The following is a 14,901-nucleotide window of genomic DNA, read 5'->3' on the forward strand; positions in this document are numbered from 1 at the left end:
CTATCGCAATAAAAAAAGATTAAGGAGATGTATACAAAACTGCTAGAATGAAAAACATGTATAGCATATCTGATTAAATCAAGCCGGCTAGGTGACCACTTGCCACCGGCCTATTTCAAAAGGGATGCCATTAAATCATCATCATCATCATCAGGTTCCGGACCGCATTGATTAGGCGTCTCATCTGAATCGCATCTCGTCGTCTGCGATTGTACAGAGTAGCAGCATGGTGACGCCCTTGCTGTCTTGCTGTCACCGATTTCAATGCATGGGCGCTATGCGGAGCTTTTCCTCTAGAGTATGTTATATTAACTCTATGCCGTACACGGCTGCTGATCTCTGAGTTGCGCCAGGCGCCCAACGTGTGCCAGTTGATGGGTGTCTCTCTCAGCGTGCTTTCTCGTTGCGCACGTGATTTGAGCTGTTGCAAGAATGCCGACGAGTTGCGCGGCCGTCGGGTGCTCGAACACGTACTCGAACACGAGTGATGGCTGTGCAGAACACATCTTTCCCGTCCCCGCTTTCTGAGAGCAAGCGTGCACCACGCCGCAGCTGGCAGGTGCGACGCGGACCAGCTAACAATCACAAAGCCTTTAAACTGCTGTTGACGAAGCTGCACAAGCTGCATTTCCACACCGCAGTCACTTACTCATGTAAGATCTGCTCGGCAAACGCTTTCTCGGTATGACTTTAAGCACAAAAAGTCACAGGCCTGCGCGGCACACGCAGCACAGTCACAGCGTAAGCTGGTTAAGCGGCGCAAGAGTAGCTCCAATTTCGGCACCACGCACAACAAGGTCTTCGCGGCAAAGTGTCTTCGCCTCGATTTTGACGAGAACGATCTGAACTCTCCTCCTGGCGTCGACGGCGAGCTGCGGCTTCTAATGCTCTCTGCACAGCAGTCTGCTGAGCCCGATGATGCCCGGTTGTAGCCGCGCACGTAGCTCTACGATTCACTTCTTCAGCAGCGGTTCGTACCTTGCGAGGAGACGCCATAACGTGTACTGAAGAGGTACCCAAAATACGTGGCGCACATATATTTAACATCGGGATAGCGTTGATTGCGCGCCTCGTCTGAATCGCATCGAGTCTGAATCGCATCTCGTCGCACGCGGCGGTTGCAGGCACGTTAACTAGATGGCGCCACCATACTGGTGGAGGCTCGGGTCGTCTCGTAGCTCTACTACAGTGGCTAGAATGTAGCTCTACGATTCGGACATCGCCGATTCGGGCGCCCTGTGCGAGAGGCGCAGATAGCGAGCGTTTGCGTGGCTGAGTGCTGAAGTATCCGACTCCCACGCAGCAGCCTGGGCTCGATCCCGGTAGAGAGCGGGCACGTTTTTTTTCGCATTTCCGGCGATAGCGGCTACGGGGCGGCGGCGGCATCATCGCGACCAGAAACGGCTATTGGAATGAGCCCATAACACCTTACGCTGTATAAGCCGCGATAACGCACTAAACCAAAGGTAAGTTTTTTTCAGGGGCGACATTCTCGAGCGATCATTTCCGGCAGTGCGTCGTATTCGATACATTTCGCGCGTCTCTACATCGGACGCGTCGAAGTAGACGAACCAAAGCCTTTCTGACACAGCACCAGAAACGCTGTCAGCACGAATCGCATGCTGCATTTGTCACGGAGAACGCGACGCGGCCGCCATGGTGTAGATGCAGCGGCAAGCCATGCATTGATGCGATGCAGCCAGAACGAAATAGGCGAAACTTTATCACCACCGGAATCTGGCATGTCTGGCCGTGAGTTTACGGCTTACGCACACTTAGCACCGAGCCCACGGCATCTAACCTGTGCTAGAGGTTAGTCTAGTTAGACCCCTCTCACGCCGGCTGCGACTGTGCCGAGCCTCAGCTACTTATCATCCTTTACTACAGATGACTGTAGTTGTCCCGATCGGTTGACGAGTCCGGCGTTTACAGAGTGCCAGACAGCGGCCGGTGAAGAATCTGGTGTAGGCTGTTTCTTAGCTAATGCCGACTGCCTCTCTAATCTTGATGCGACGTCATAAGCCCGGCCGAGAGGAATTTGCGGATCGTTTGGTTCCGCTAGCGTTACTTTAAGGTCATTTAGGTGGTGTATATAATCGTCATATTCGCTACATATTCCTCTTATTCGTTTCGCTTGTCCGACAAAAATTCCTCGCTTGCAGTGTAGCGGGTGATGACGGCTGTAGTCTAAATACGCGTACTGCTGGCTATCCGTAGGCATCCGGTAAAGTTGTTCTCAGTTTTCCATTATCTATGTAAGCCGTCGTGTCGAGGAAGTTGATCTGACTTGGAGAGTGCTGAGCAGTAAACTTAATACTCGGGTTAAAGCGGTTGCAATAGCTAATTGTGTTATTTACACAAATTTTTAAAACTTGAAGCCATCATGTGTGCGATGAGATTGCCTGTCGCTGCTGCTTTGTATTTAGGGGCTGCGGCTGAGTCAAGCTGTTTAGGAGAGATTTTTCTGCAGCTCCCCTGTCTGTAATTCTTGAGGCAGAAATAAATTATTATTATTATTATTATTATTATTATTATTATTATTATTATTATTATTATTATTATTATTAATTAAGTCGGTTAGCACATTTGTGCCGTGTTCCCATATTATGAATATGTCGTCAATGTAACGCAGGTAGGTGTGAAGTTTTATCAGGATTGCTTCAAGCTGTCCCATAAAAATGTTGGCATACGTGGGAGCGAATGGTGTTGCCATGCTTGTACCGAAAGTTTGTAGGTAGTGAATAGAATCGAATTCGAAATAGTTGAGCGTGATAACTAAGCTCTTTTTATTCCCTCTTTCAGACACGATAGTTCACTGACCTCCAGAGGAGCAGATACCGCCCCCTTCTTTCCCGCCGTCCAGGCCCCTTCCACAAAAAGACAAGTCGATTTGTCGAAACGTTGGCTCCTGCTCTCACCTTGTTCTCATGTTGCTCATCCTCTTGAATGTCCATCTCCCGCAATATTCCCCGTGTTTTCCCAATAATTCATCAAGACACATGTTAATTGGCCATAAGATTGACCATGGCATCTTTCCTTCCTCCCCCCTTCCCGCCTCCCCCCCCCCCCCACCCACACTCAATTTACGCAAGATTTTTAAAATTCTCACTTTGATCGTCACATTACAGAAAACTTCGCAACCCTTGTTTCGTCTCCATAGCCTGGCTGGCTATTAACGGGACCAACTGTTCAACATATCGTACCTACATATTTCGGCAAGCGGTTACAACAGTGACAAAAGGAAAACAAAACTGAATACAGATATTACAAAGCACATGATTCAATTATACAGAGAATGACAGCAAACAAGTTGACCATTTATCCAATTGTACCACTTATCCATTGAACATGAAACGCTTTGCGGTCGCGGAAAGGTTGTATGCTGCTTTCACATCATAAGATATGGCATTCCAATTGATGAGTTCATAGTCCTCCCAGGGCGGCGTGATAAATTCTACTTTGTTCGTAAAACCCATTCATAAAGCTCTTGATTGCTTGCATGCATAACTTCTGCAAATGCCGTGCCCTTTATTTTCACCAAATATGCTGCTTCAGTTCGCAGATGACATCGCTGAAGAGGAGCAGATACCGCCCCCTTCTTTCCCGCCGTCCAGGCCTCTTCCACAAAAAAAAAAAAAAAAAAAGGACTAAGCCAGTATTCGAAGGTATCACCATCATCATCATCACTAGCCTATATTTATGTCCACTGCTCCTAGGAACGTCCTATGACACATGAAAATAGTGGGGAAGAACGACGGTTCACTAATTATTTGCAACGCTACTAACTGGACCAGGAAAGTAAAAGTTTTGTCGCACATTGCACTTACCATGATGCCTCTCCCCTTTCAACGATATATAAACCTGTTGTAACCTTCAGGTAGGCCTGGACACTGGGAAGCATAGCTGATAGTGGCCATATCCCACGCATTAACACTTGGATAAGATTTTTTTTACAAAGGATGTGTTTGATATAACCACATTCAAGTTAGCACGAAGAGTTTCCATAGCGTGGCTCCAATTTTCGGTAAATTTGGTCTTGGTACCTTTTATAGTTCTACCCGGGCAGCGGACTCAATTCGGCCTTGCTTGTTAGACAAGTTCATAACACTCTCGACTAGAGTGCTTGCTTACGTAATGTATTGCGAAAGCCCCAATTACCCATCTATTCTGAACTTTACCTACACATCACCCATTACCTTGTCCTTACAGTCACCAAACATAAAGAAGCTGCCTCTTTTAGTTCAGTGAGGACACCAGGCATACCTAATATATCACGCATCAAAAAGTAAACAAAAAAAGATGAGGGTTCAATTATTTGTAGCCCTTCTAAATAAACCAGGAGCTTTAAAACTACGCGACACATTGCACATTAAATGCTGCATATTCCTTCAAAGTATAAAATCCCTGAAACGCGGAGTTCTCTTGGGATATTGGTAAAAGTAGCCAATAACAGTAGCGAGGACGACAGAAAACTAGGTGGGGTGATGAAGTTGGGAAATTTGCAGGCCCAAGTTGGAATCGGCTAGCGCAAGAGAGGGTTCCCTTCGTCCTGCAGTGGACATAAATATAGGATAGTGATGATGATGATGGTGATACCTTCGAATACTGGCTTAGTCCTTTTTTTTTAAGCTGTACCTGATCAACATACATTTAACATCACACATAAACTTGGCTTTATGTTTGTTCGTTCTATGTTCGCAGAATTCGACCTCATGCGGTTGTTTTAATTATGCCAGCGCTGCGGTCTAAGTTTTACACTGCTAATCAGAAAACGGATTATAACGCTATTGGCCACTGGAATAAACATTCTACTGGACAAAGCGCGTTTAACCCACCCATTTGGAACACTGCCTACAAAGTACACACTAAGATGCCTTGGTCAGTTCACTAATGACGTTGGAGAAACCGACTACAAATCTCGTTTGATGCACGAAAACATATGGAAAACACGAGGGTTTAGTAATTATCTTTCACACTTGCACTGAAAGCAGGAAAGTGAAAGTTTCGTAACGCATTGCGCTTAAAGTTCTCCCTATTTTCACATCAAGTCCGTATTTCGTGCTGTTGTTTTAGGAGTCTGGGAAACATTTCGATTAGCGGCATGTAGGTGGTGCGCCTCAATGAGTAACTTTCTACAAAGGCTGTAATAAACCTACACAAAAAAAAAACATTTATAGCTCGTCACTCAGAACATTGCTGTGTACTTCGAATAGATATAAACACCGTGCCCCGCATAGTTTACTGATGGTATCTCGGGAAAACAACTAAATGTCGTGTATAACGCATAAAAATTGAGAGAAAGCGAGTATTCAGTAACTGTTTTCAGAGCATATAAGCAACCTAAATAGTTTAAGTTTTCTGTATACGTCACCAAAAAGTGATGCTGATTTCTTCAAAATATGAAATATCTGCTGTTCTTGCTCCTGCCGGGAAAGTAATAGTGTAGCTCCAATTTAAAAACAGCCTGAAAATTAAACGTGTCACTACGAAGCCAGTAGTGACACATGCCTTTAAAAAAAGTTGAAGTCAGCGTTCTATCGGTATTGAAAGGGCTCTACACGTTCGACCAATGTCATTTTCATAAATTACGATAAATCTTGGTTACACAATGAAATTCGACAGTTGTAGCTGTAAGAAGTTTGATTAGATTTTTGCTGATGATAAGATATACTGATACTGCAATGCTACGTAGGCTATTTCTGCACGGAGATTCAATAGTTCCAGCATTTGATAGTCCAACAATTTCATGCCGCAAGGCTCACCAATCGTTGGACGCAACTGATTGTAATAATTTATACGGACTTCACTATCGCCCGCAGGTTAAATATAGCAAGCTGATTGTGTTTTCAAATGCGGATATAGCAGTCCTAAGAAACGGAGCAGGATGCAAATAGCGCAAGCTGACATTTGTTAGGGATGGAACAGCCCAGCATCACGCTTTCTTTATGCAACGAGAGTGTGCATGGCGAATCCCGTGCGCCGTAGGGAGCCTACTTGCAAGCGCTTGTATGTAGGCTCCCTAGCGCATCGTTCGCTACAGCGCCCTCCAGAGGAAGCACAATAGACAACCCTGGCTGCCCAATAGGGGATGTAAAGAAAAACAATACTGATACATGACCACTCTTATAAGAATGAAAATTTAGCTTTAGCTCTAGTTTGGTTGGACTTTCCAGCATGCAGCCGAAAGTGGCCGCTTTCAAAAGTGGATGAGGGGGGTAATAGGCATACTTTGCCTGCCCCCCCCCCCCCCCCCCCCCCACGGTAGGTACGCCTGTGAGTCCTACGGTGTGCGGTTGTGACAGGTCTGACGACAGAGCATTGTAGGCCTTAAAATTGTATCTCGCACCGTGTTTTTTTATATCAATATATTTCGTTGAACAGTTTAGCTTACGTTAGCTGCACTCTGTAGAATAACCCCAATGACGTGAACCCGTGTCACGGTACAACATCAATTTAAAATGCAGTGCCGGCATCATGCTGATATTACTTTTCAATTTTAATGAATCATAAAGGTATGTCTTCACATTTAAAAGAATATTTTGTTGGTCCCCGCCACTGCAAAAGCATAACAGTGACGGCTGTTCAGTTTTCATTTGCAATATGTACTTCTGCAGCGTGTCTGCAGCTTTAATTGAGATAAACGGCAAGTCCGTGTTTCGTGCACAGCCTAGAAGTACGGCTGCTGTGACGCTACTTTGTACACTCGGGGACAGTGGGATTCAGCGAAATAGTCCATAGCGCATCCGGATCGTGGAACGATAGGCGTACGATGGCTGAGGAAGTTCCAGAAGTGAACGCCATAGCTACTTTTTGTCGCGCGGAGCACCCGCAACGTCTCGTTGGGCGAGAAGAGCGCCTTCCAGTCGCTCCAATGTATGGCCATGAAAGTTGAGTTGTCCAAGAAGGTCACGAGGCGAGACAGCTTGATGTCCCCCGGGAGCTTCGACACGACCACCGGGCCACACCCGGCGAAATCATCAGGCAAGTACATGCTAGCACACCATTTCATCAGAGTTTCGAGCACAGGGTATTTCGCGTCGAAGAACAGTACCGCACTGGCGACTTCACCTGCCCGGATGTTTTCATACACGACGCTGTTTCTTATGCCGGTCAGTGGTTTAGTCACGATGACGTCGGTGTCCAGGTAGACACCGCCTTGCTTCCACAACAACAGGTACCGCAGGAAATCGCTGAGGTGCGGCGTGGCATAGGGCGATCCAGGGTTGAAAAACTTGAGGTACAGCTCTTTAATTGGGCTACCATCAAGTACATCACTTGCGTTGACTCGGGCCCAGATAAAGTTTGGCAAACCGAGGAGGACGCGGTAATACGGGCAACTACCGTCGCCTACATTTCCGGTCGAGAGCAGACGAACATTAAATTCGGGATTGTAGATGGCGGCCGATTCAATGCTGCATGCCTGTCTGGCGTTCAGGGCTGCTTTGCCGGAAGTTTCCACTAACCAAATATTCTCCTTGCTTGAATTCGCAACACCTGCCAAAAAATGCAAATGAAAATGCTTAGAGGGACCGCGCAACATTTTCATCAAAGTCGCGAAATGCACGTGACTTTAAAGGGCACTATCTTATAAATATTTCGCGCCAGAATGCACTTCAATGAGCTAAGAAGAAGCGGTTTTATCGACATTGAAAGATTATCTTTCATCTCCTCCCCGGTGCTCCCGCTTCATCGTATATGACTTGCGCTGTGGAGGCTACGGCGGATCAGGCAGCGCCCGATTAATGTAACCGTGGCGCGAAGTTAACATTTTGTTTTGGATGTTCACGCAGACGTCATTGTTTCCGACTTCGGCGCCTGCGACGCGCTGATCTCAGAGGCTGTCGCTTAATTACAGATCAGTTATGAGACTTGATATGCTGCAACGGCGAGTAATATATCGCTCTATCTGTGGCTTTAAACCCGCTAAATATCTTCAAAGTAGTTCAAAGAAACTGCGTAGGGTTTGCAGTTGCCAACTTGCTTTGTGCACTACGACTAGTGGTCATGCAGGACCGATCGCATTGTTTAGCGACGATGGACTTCGAGTCGTGAGTAGCGCTTGACTGCCGACGTCGGCTTCGGCCCAACGCGGAAAAGCGACGCTCCACAGGCAACACCGACAGCTTGCGCGCCATTTCGCTTTCGCGCGTACTCGGTAGCACCGAAGTGTCGCTAACGATTGTAAACATATTTTCACTCTTTAGACGCAGCTTGTCCGATCTATTATCACCAGGCTTGCCGAAGCGGCGCCGCTTGCGGTAATCAGGTGCAGTGCATTTTTATCGCCGTCGCCGCCTTTGCAGCCAACAGCCACAACGGACTTGTTCGCCGTTCTTTTTGAACGTACCGCTTCTGAATCACGTTTAAATGGGGCCCTGAAACACTTTAAGCATGGAAATTAAATTATACGAGTCACCGGAGAACGCTTCTGTGAACATGTCAGCAAAATATTCAATTCCAATATTACTCAATTCCACGCACCCGGGAACGTGCGATGCGCGCGCGAGATGGAGCCGCGATCATCGTATGCGTTTTCATTCGCACATGCAGGATACGGCGCGCGGCGAAGGTGTTATCGACTTTGGATTTTATACGGAACATCACATCGATGGCGACGCCGACGGCAAGAATGTGCCTTGAGTGTTCATATAATTGCGAACGCAATAAAAGTGTGGCCGGGCCTTCTATCGCCATAGCAACTATATGGACACTCCAAGCGGATTTCTGCCGTCGGCGTCGTCGTCACCGTCGCCGTGGGAGATTCCGTATAAAGTCCAACGGCGATAAAATCGTCGCCGTGTGCTGTATGTGCGAGTGAAAGCGCGCGAGGGACGCGCGCTTTCACTTGGAGCGAACGCACGGCAGAAAGCAAGCGTGACTTCTTCCGTCGCGTGAAAGGCCATGGGGGGACAGGAGGGAGGGAGGGGAGGCGACGTTTAGCTATGGCACCAAATGCGTATCTTGCGACTGGGCGCAAGGGGAACTGGCGACTCAATCCAACACCCCCTAGACTAGAGAGGGTGTTGCTCAATCAGCCACGCGAAAGGGAGAAAGCGGGAAGGCAGGTCGGGAGGGAGGGGTTGCGGCTTGTGCTCTGCGAGCAACTGCGTACTTGCACTGCGCGGCGCCGGGCGGTCGTGCGCACCGTATCTTGAAAGCGATCTGCAACACGGCTTCTACCTTTGTATGCGCTGTGCTTCCGCCGCTCAGTTTCCGTTGAAGCGATAGACCGCACGAACCTTTGCTCACTGCTGCTGGCGCGCTTGCTCACGCCAGCGTTTTGACAGCGGTTGTGTGCGGACTGAGCGTGATCTATTCATGCTTGCTTGTGCGCACTGACACGATGCTTGTTAATTCAGTTAGTAAGCGAATGTGGCCACCTTTATACAGCCGATAAAAATACTATCTTTACTCCGTATAGCTCGCTACTAATTCGATATCGCAATTGAGGCTTCGCCTTTCGGGCTAAACTGCGCTTTCTTTAACATAGCTTCCGCAACAGCGGCCACGACAAACGCCACGGTCGCGCGGCGCGTCAAATTGCGTTCAAGCCAGTCTATGTGCGCGCAAGTTCTACCCCCGAACACAAAGACGCACAAGAGCGCGCAGACGTGTACCAAGGTAGCGCCTACAACACTCAGCGACAGCAGCGATCTTGCGCTGCGGAGAAGCCGGCACAGCTCCAAAACAGCCGATGGCTACCAATTACCGGAAGTACACAACATAATTTTGGTCGACACTGAAAACGCAGATGCGTGTTGTTATTTTTAAATACGTAACACATCATTAACATTGCCACCATTGCACATGGTTATCGCTGTCCATAAAGTCGTTATTGATCGTGACGCTTACACACATCCAGCCAATCGTCCTATATGAGGGCACCAATCCGTCATCACGGTGGGGGTTTGACGAAGCCGCTTGAAAGCATGACCGAACTTCACAGCCACAGTACACGTTACAGCAACAGCAGCGCCACTATAGATGGCTGCAGCGCGTCCAGAACGATGCGGGAGAGAGGAGTCTGGTTGCCGTATGACGCGTTTCTCGGCATTCGCACGAACCGGCGCGCCGTGCATTTCGGAGGCCATGGCCAGGTTTCGCGGAGGCAGACCTAGGTGAAACCGAGTCCCGCGGCAGTATCATACATAACTCGTTTCGAAGGCGGCAACGTGTTGTGTCGCTATATCATTCAATGCATATCCGTCGCCAGGCATCGTCAGATGGGTTCTGCAGCAATTTTTATGTCAACACTGAATATGAAGTGGTATTTAATACGTAAAGCATCATGAACACTGGTGTCATTGCGGACACATTTGCGGCCGTTCATAAAGTCGTTGGTGATCGGGCGGCTTTACCAATTGCATCCAATAGAAATATGAACTTCACTAACCCAAAAGCCCTTGAAACCATTCAAGGTTTTCAGCTGCATGCGTCAGAGGTTAAACTCTTGGCGTATGCAGATGAAATAGCTGTTTTCTGTGACAGCAAAGAAAGCGTCGTTTAGGCATTTAAAGTGGTTAAACAATTTGGTGATATCTCTGGAAGGCATGTGAATTGGGGAAGGTGCCTGGGGTACTGGCACGAATAGCCGACCCCTGACGCATTTGCAAACATTAGGTGGGAAACTACTCCGGCAGTATATCTTGGGTTGCCGCTTCAATTACACAGGTACAATGGTCAGTACTGGCAACAAAAGTTAAAGGAGATGTCTGAAAATGTGAAAAGATGAAATGTAGCTAATCGGTCCATCTTCGCCAGAACAACTTGTAATTCTTTTTTTATCAGTAAGACTTCGTATGCAATGCAGCCGTCATACTGTTGTCGGTTAAACCATCGGAAATGTTACCGCACATTTGTTGTATTTGTACGGGCCGCGAGTTGGGAGAGGTGTAGTCGGACAAACCTGTTCAGGTGCGTCGAAGATGCGAGAGGTGAAGGGCGAACTAAGCCGCGAAAACGCAGCGCAGTGACGACTGCACCCCCGCCGCAGATGGCTTTCAATATACGGGCGTGCGCGGAGTACAACCCCCCCCCCCCCCCCCTGCCTACCTTCAGTCTAGAGCGTTGCGACTGGAAGATGTAGCGCTTCCTTCCCGCTTCCTGCCCTTGCGCGCCCGATTGAGCCGAGATCGCCGACTCACCCTTGCACGCTTTCACTAGCACAAACAGCACACGGCGACGATTTTATCGCCTGTGGACTTTATACGGAACCTCACGGCGACGCCGACGGCAGAAATGCGCATGCAGAGTCCACATAATTGCTATCGCAATAAAAGGGTACAGAGTACGCAAATATCACCAGAGGTACATTTTTTTAAAGTTCACACAGGAACGCTTTCACTAAAGACTATTTTGAAAGAAAATGGGTTTTCGACACCGTGGGGAACTCATTCTTTAATCTGAAAAGAACCCGAGAGAGTGGATCACGTTTTCCTGCATTGCTGGGAAGGAGTGTGTTTTTGGGAAGTCTTACAAAGAACAGTTTACAAAAATTCCCGCTAGATTTTCACGGCATCAGGTATCTAGCGTCAGGAAGTGAAGGTGGGGTTCCTTTTATTCTAGTAATTATGGTTGGCGTGTAGAGCCTCTGGCACTCCAGAATGGCTGGGTATTACTGTGACCTAGACACACGACCTGCGCGAAGGCACTTCCAAGAAAAGATAAATGCCTATTTGGCGGTGCAAATCGCTATGACAGACTCCTTATCGTGCCAGCGTTTTGAGACGCTCTGAGCTCATCAAAGGACCCTGCTATACATTGCTATCGCTTTCAGTGCTTTGCATGCAGACGAAATACATATTTCTTTTATTGCGATAGCAATTATATGGACACTCAAAAGCAGATTTCTGCCGTCGCCGTCGCTGTCGCCGTCGCCGTCGCCGTGAGGTTCCGTATGACGTCAATGGAGATTAAATCGTGGCCGCGCGCCACCGAACGCTGTATGTGCGAGTGAATGGGCGCGAGGGACGCGCTCTTTCACGGGGAGTGAACGCACGGCGGAGAACAAACGCGCGTTCTGCGCCGTGCTTCCTTAAGGGCTGCAGAAGTAGGCGTCTCTTTCCTCCTTTACAATCACCATATATTTAGAGCAAACGCGCCTTCTTCCGATGCGCGAGAGGCCGTGGGGGAGGGGGGGAAGGGGGAGGGAAGGGAGGCGACGTTTAGCTGCGGCACCAAGTGCCTATTTATATCAGAGGCTCCGGCAACAGTCACCAACGCCGCACGCATTTTGAGCGAACGCGGGCAAAACGCCGACGGCGTCGACAACAGTTCTGCGCGTTGCCGGTGCTGCTGCATGTCCAAGTTTATACAGCTGATAAAGCTAACATCATTACTCCGTATAGCTCTCTACAAATTTGCTATCGCAATTGATGCTTCACCTTTCAGGTGAAACTGCGACAACTTTTTAATGCGTTGGCCTTACGAGTATCAAAGTGGGAAAAAACGTGTTAGTATAGTATGAAATGTGTGGTGCCGGTCACGTGGTGAAGGTAGAGAGGGGATGGGAGAGTCTAAAGGAGTGCAAATATATAGATGGATAGATAGATAGCGCAACTGACTGATGTGTGCTCCGAACTACCGACAATTGCACTTTGCTGCTGCAAAGAGGCAGGACGTGTGTCCAGTAAGCTCTTGAACAACACTTTGCAATGCGGTGGTCGTGGTTGAAATCATGCATCGGAGACCTGCAAGAGGGGTGGCCTAGTGCCCACGCATTTCTCTCTCATTTGGCGCTATGTGGCCACTGAATTTCCTTTCTTTTCGTTTTCTTTTTATTGCGATAGCAATTATATGGACACTCAAAAGCAGATTTATGCCGTCGCCGTCGCCGTCGCCGTGAGGTTCCGTATGACGTCAATGGAGATGAAATCGTCGCCGCGCGCCGAACGCTGTATGTGCGAGTGAAAGGGCGCGAGGGGCGCGCGCTTTCACGGGGAGTGAACGCACAGCGGAGAACAAACGCGCGTTCTGCGCCGTGCTCCCTTAAGGGCTGCAGAAGTAGGCGTCTCTTTCCTTCTTTACAATCACCATATATGTAGAGCAAACGCGCCTTCTTCCGACGCGCGAGAGGCCGTGGGGGAGGGGGGGAGGGAAGGGAGGCGACGTTTAGCTGCGGCATCAAGCGCCTATTTATATCAGAGGCTCCGGCAACAGTCACCAACGCCGCCCGCATTTTGAGCGAACGCGGGCAAAACGCCGACGGCGTCGACAACAGTTCTGCGTGTTGCCGGTGCTGCTGCATGTCCAAGTTTATACAGCTGATAAAGCTAATGTCATTACTCCGTATAGCTCTCTACAAATTTGCTATCGCAATTGATGCTTCGCCTTTCAGGTGAAACTGCGACAACTTTTTTCTTTTATTTATTTATTTTTTCTTTGCAGAACGCTGCGAGTGCCAGGAAACCGACAAAACTGCGCCGAGAATGTTGGCGCATGCTATGCTAGTGACTCGGCAAAAAAAGAAGTTGTCGGTTTCGCCCTAAGGACGAGGCTTTGGCGGGGATAGCAACGTTGAGCGCTGCGCGCCAACTCCTAGACGCTGGTGCGACACAAGGTCTAAGGAAACTCCTGGTACCCGCCGCGGTGGCTTAGCGGCTATGGTGCTACGCTGCTAAGCACTAGGTCGCGGATGATGGGGGCGAAATGCAAAAACGCCCGTGTCCCGTGCATTTGGTCCACTGGTGGTCAAAATTAATCCGGAGTCCATCACTATACCGCGTGCCTCATAATCAAATCGGAGTTTTGGCACGTAACAAGCCCACAATCCAATTCGATTTGGTACCCGAGATGAGATCGACCGGAAAACACCGGTGTGAGTCAGCACTTAATGAAACATTAGATAATGTTAGCTTGACGTTCACTGCTCAGAGCAGATCATACAGACATCGTCTCAGCAGTTGGTTAATATTGTGCGTGCTGATTAAGCAGAGCGTCGACGGTGCGTCCACCTGGATTCGTCGCTTTTGCACCTAGCCCCACTGCACGCCTCCGGAGAAGCTCTAAAAAGTATGGGGTTTTACGTGCCAAAACCACGATGTGATTATGAGGTAGGCTGTAGTGGGGGAAATTTGGACCACTTGGGGTTCTTTAACGTGCGCCTAAATCTAAGTACACGGGTGTTTTCGCATTTCGCCCCCATCGAAATGCGGCCACCATGGCCGGGATTGGATCCCGCGATGCATGTGCTTAGTTAGCAGCCGAAGCTCTGACTCAGCGCGTGCAAGCCGTGCATGTGCCGTCAGCTTGACATCACGATGGCGGCGGCGCCCATGGCGTGAATGCGCCTAAAAAAGTCCGTACTACTGCTGTCGCAACAAAACTACAGCCATAATCCGCCTAAACTATTGGAATAATGCAATTTTGGACTCACGGCGAATGTGCACAGGGGGAATAGCAGGCCAGGATCGAACGTGGTAGGGGCTCCATACAAAAGCTGCACTGCCGACCAGGGAGAACAGCCCAAGGAATAAGAACAGACGATGTGGCCTGCTGACGTGGTAATCCTTGAACTGCATACCCGTCATCTCCATGGCGCACGTCAGCACGCGAAAAGCTTTTCAGCTTCTCTCTCAGTTTCACGCCAAGTGATGATTCAACTCCCAGGAGAATGGAGATGTCGAGCCTTATGAGAATAATCTGGAACGCTGATGCTGCTGATGATGATGACTCCTTCTTCTTCTTCTTCTTTCTGGGGTTTTACGTGCCAAAACCAGTCCTGATTATGAGGCACGCCGTAGTGGAGGGCTCCGGATTAATTTTGACCACCTGGGGTTCTTATTTAATGGCAAAAACGCACTGAGCGAATAGGCCACGAACCGGGCGGAATATGACAAAAAAGCGAAAGAATGTAATCGAAGATGTGAAAAAAAACCGATAATAAATTAAATGAAAGAGTGT

The 14,901-nt window shown here is 48.6% G+C and overlaps 1 protein-coding gene across 1 annotated transcript; it reads right to left on the minus strand.

Moving 5' to 3' along the window:
• Positions 1 to 6,483: 6,483 nt before the first annotated feature.
• LOC119440329 (lactosylceramide 4-alpha-galactosyltransferase) lies at positions 6,484 to 14,611 on the minus strand. The gene is made up of 2 exons (XM_049661576.1): positions 14,375 to 14,611; positions 6,484 to 7,494 (listed from the first exon to the last, which is right to left on the minus strand). Exons 1-2 carry the CDS (start codon positions 14,532 to 14,534, stop codon positions 6,668 to 6,670), a joined length of 987 nt encoding a protein of 328 aa, XP_049517533.1. The 5' UTR covers positions 14,535 to 14,611; the 3' UTR covers positions 6,484 to 6,667.
• Positions 14,612 to 14,901: the final 290 nt, after the last annotated feature.

The sequence above is a fragment of the Dermacentor silvarum genome, chromosome 2 (assembly GCF_013339745.2).
Source record: "Dermacentor silvarum isolate Dsil-2018 chromosome 2, BIME_Dsil_1.4, whole genome shotgun sequence".
Taxonomy (NCBI): domain Eukaryota; kingdom Metazoa; phylum Arthropoda; class Arachnida; order Ixodida; family Ixodidae; genus Dermacentor; species Dermacentor silvarum.

What these genes read in the sequence shown, in the direction of transcription:
- LOC119440329 (XM_049661576.1), bottom strand. Translation starts at nt 14,534, where the DNA reads ATGGAGATGACGGGTATGCAGTTCAAGGATTACCACGTCAGCAGGCCA. An exon ending in TCCCCCTGTGCACATTCGCC is followed by an intron (nt 7,495 to 14,374) that starts GTGAGTCCAAAA and finishes ATTTTTTGGCAG; the next exon opens with GTGTTGCGAATTCAAGCAAG.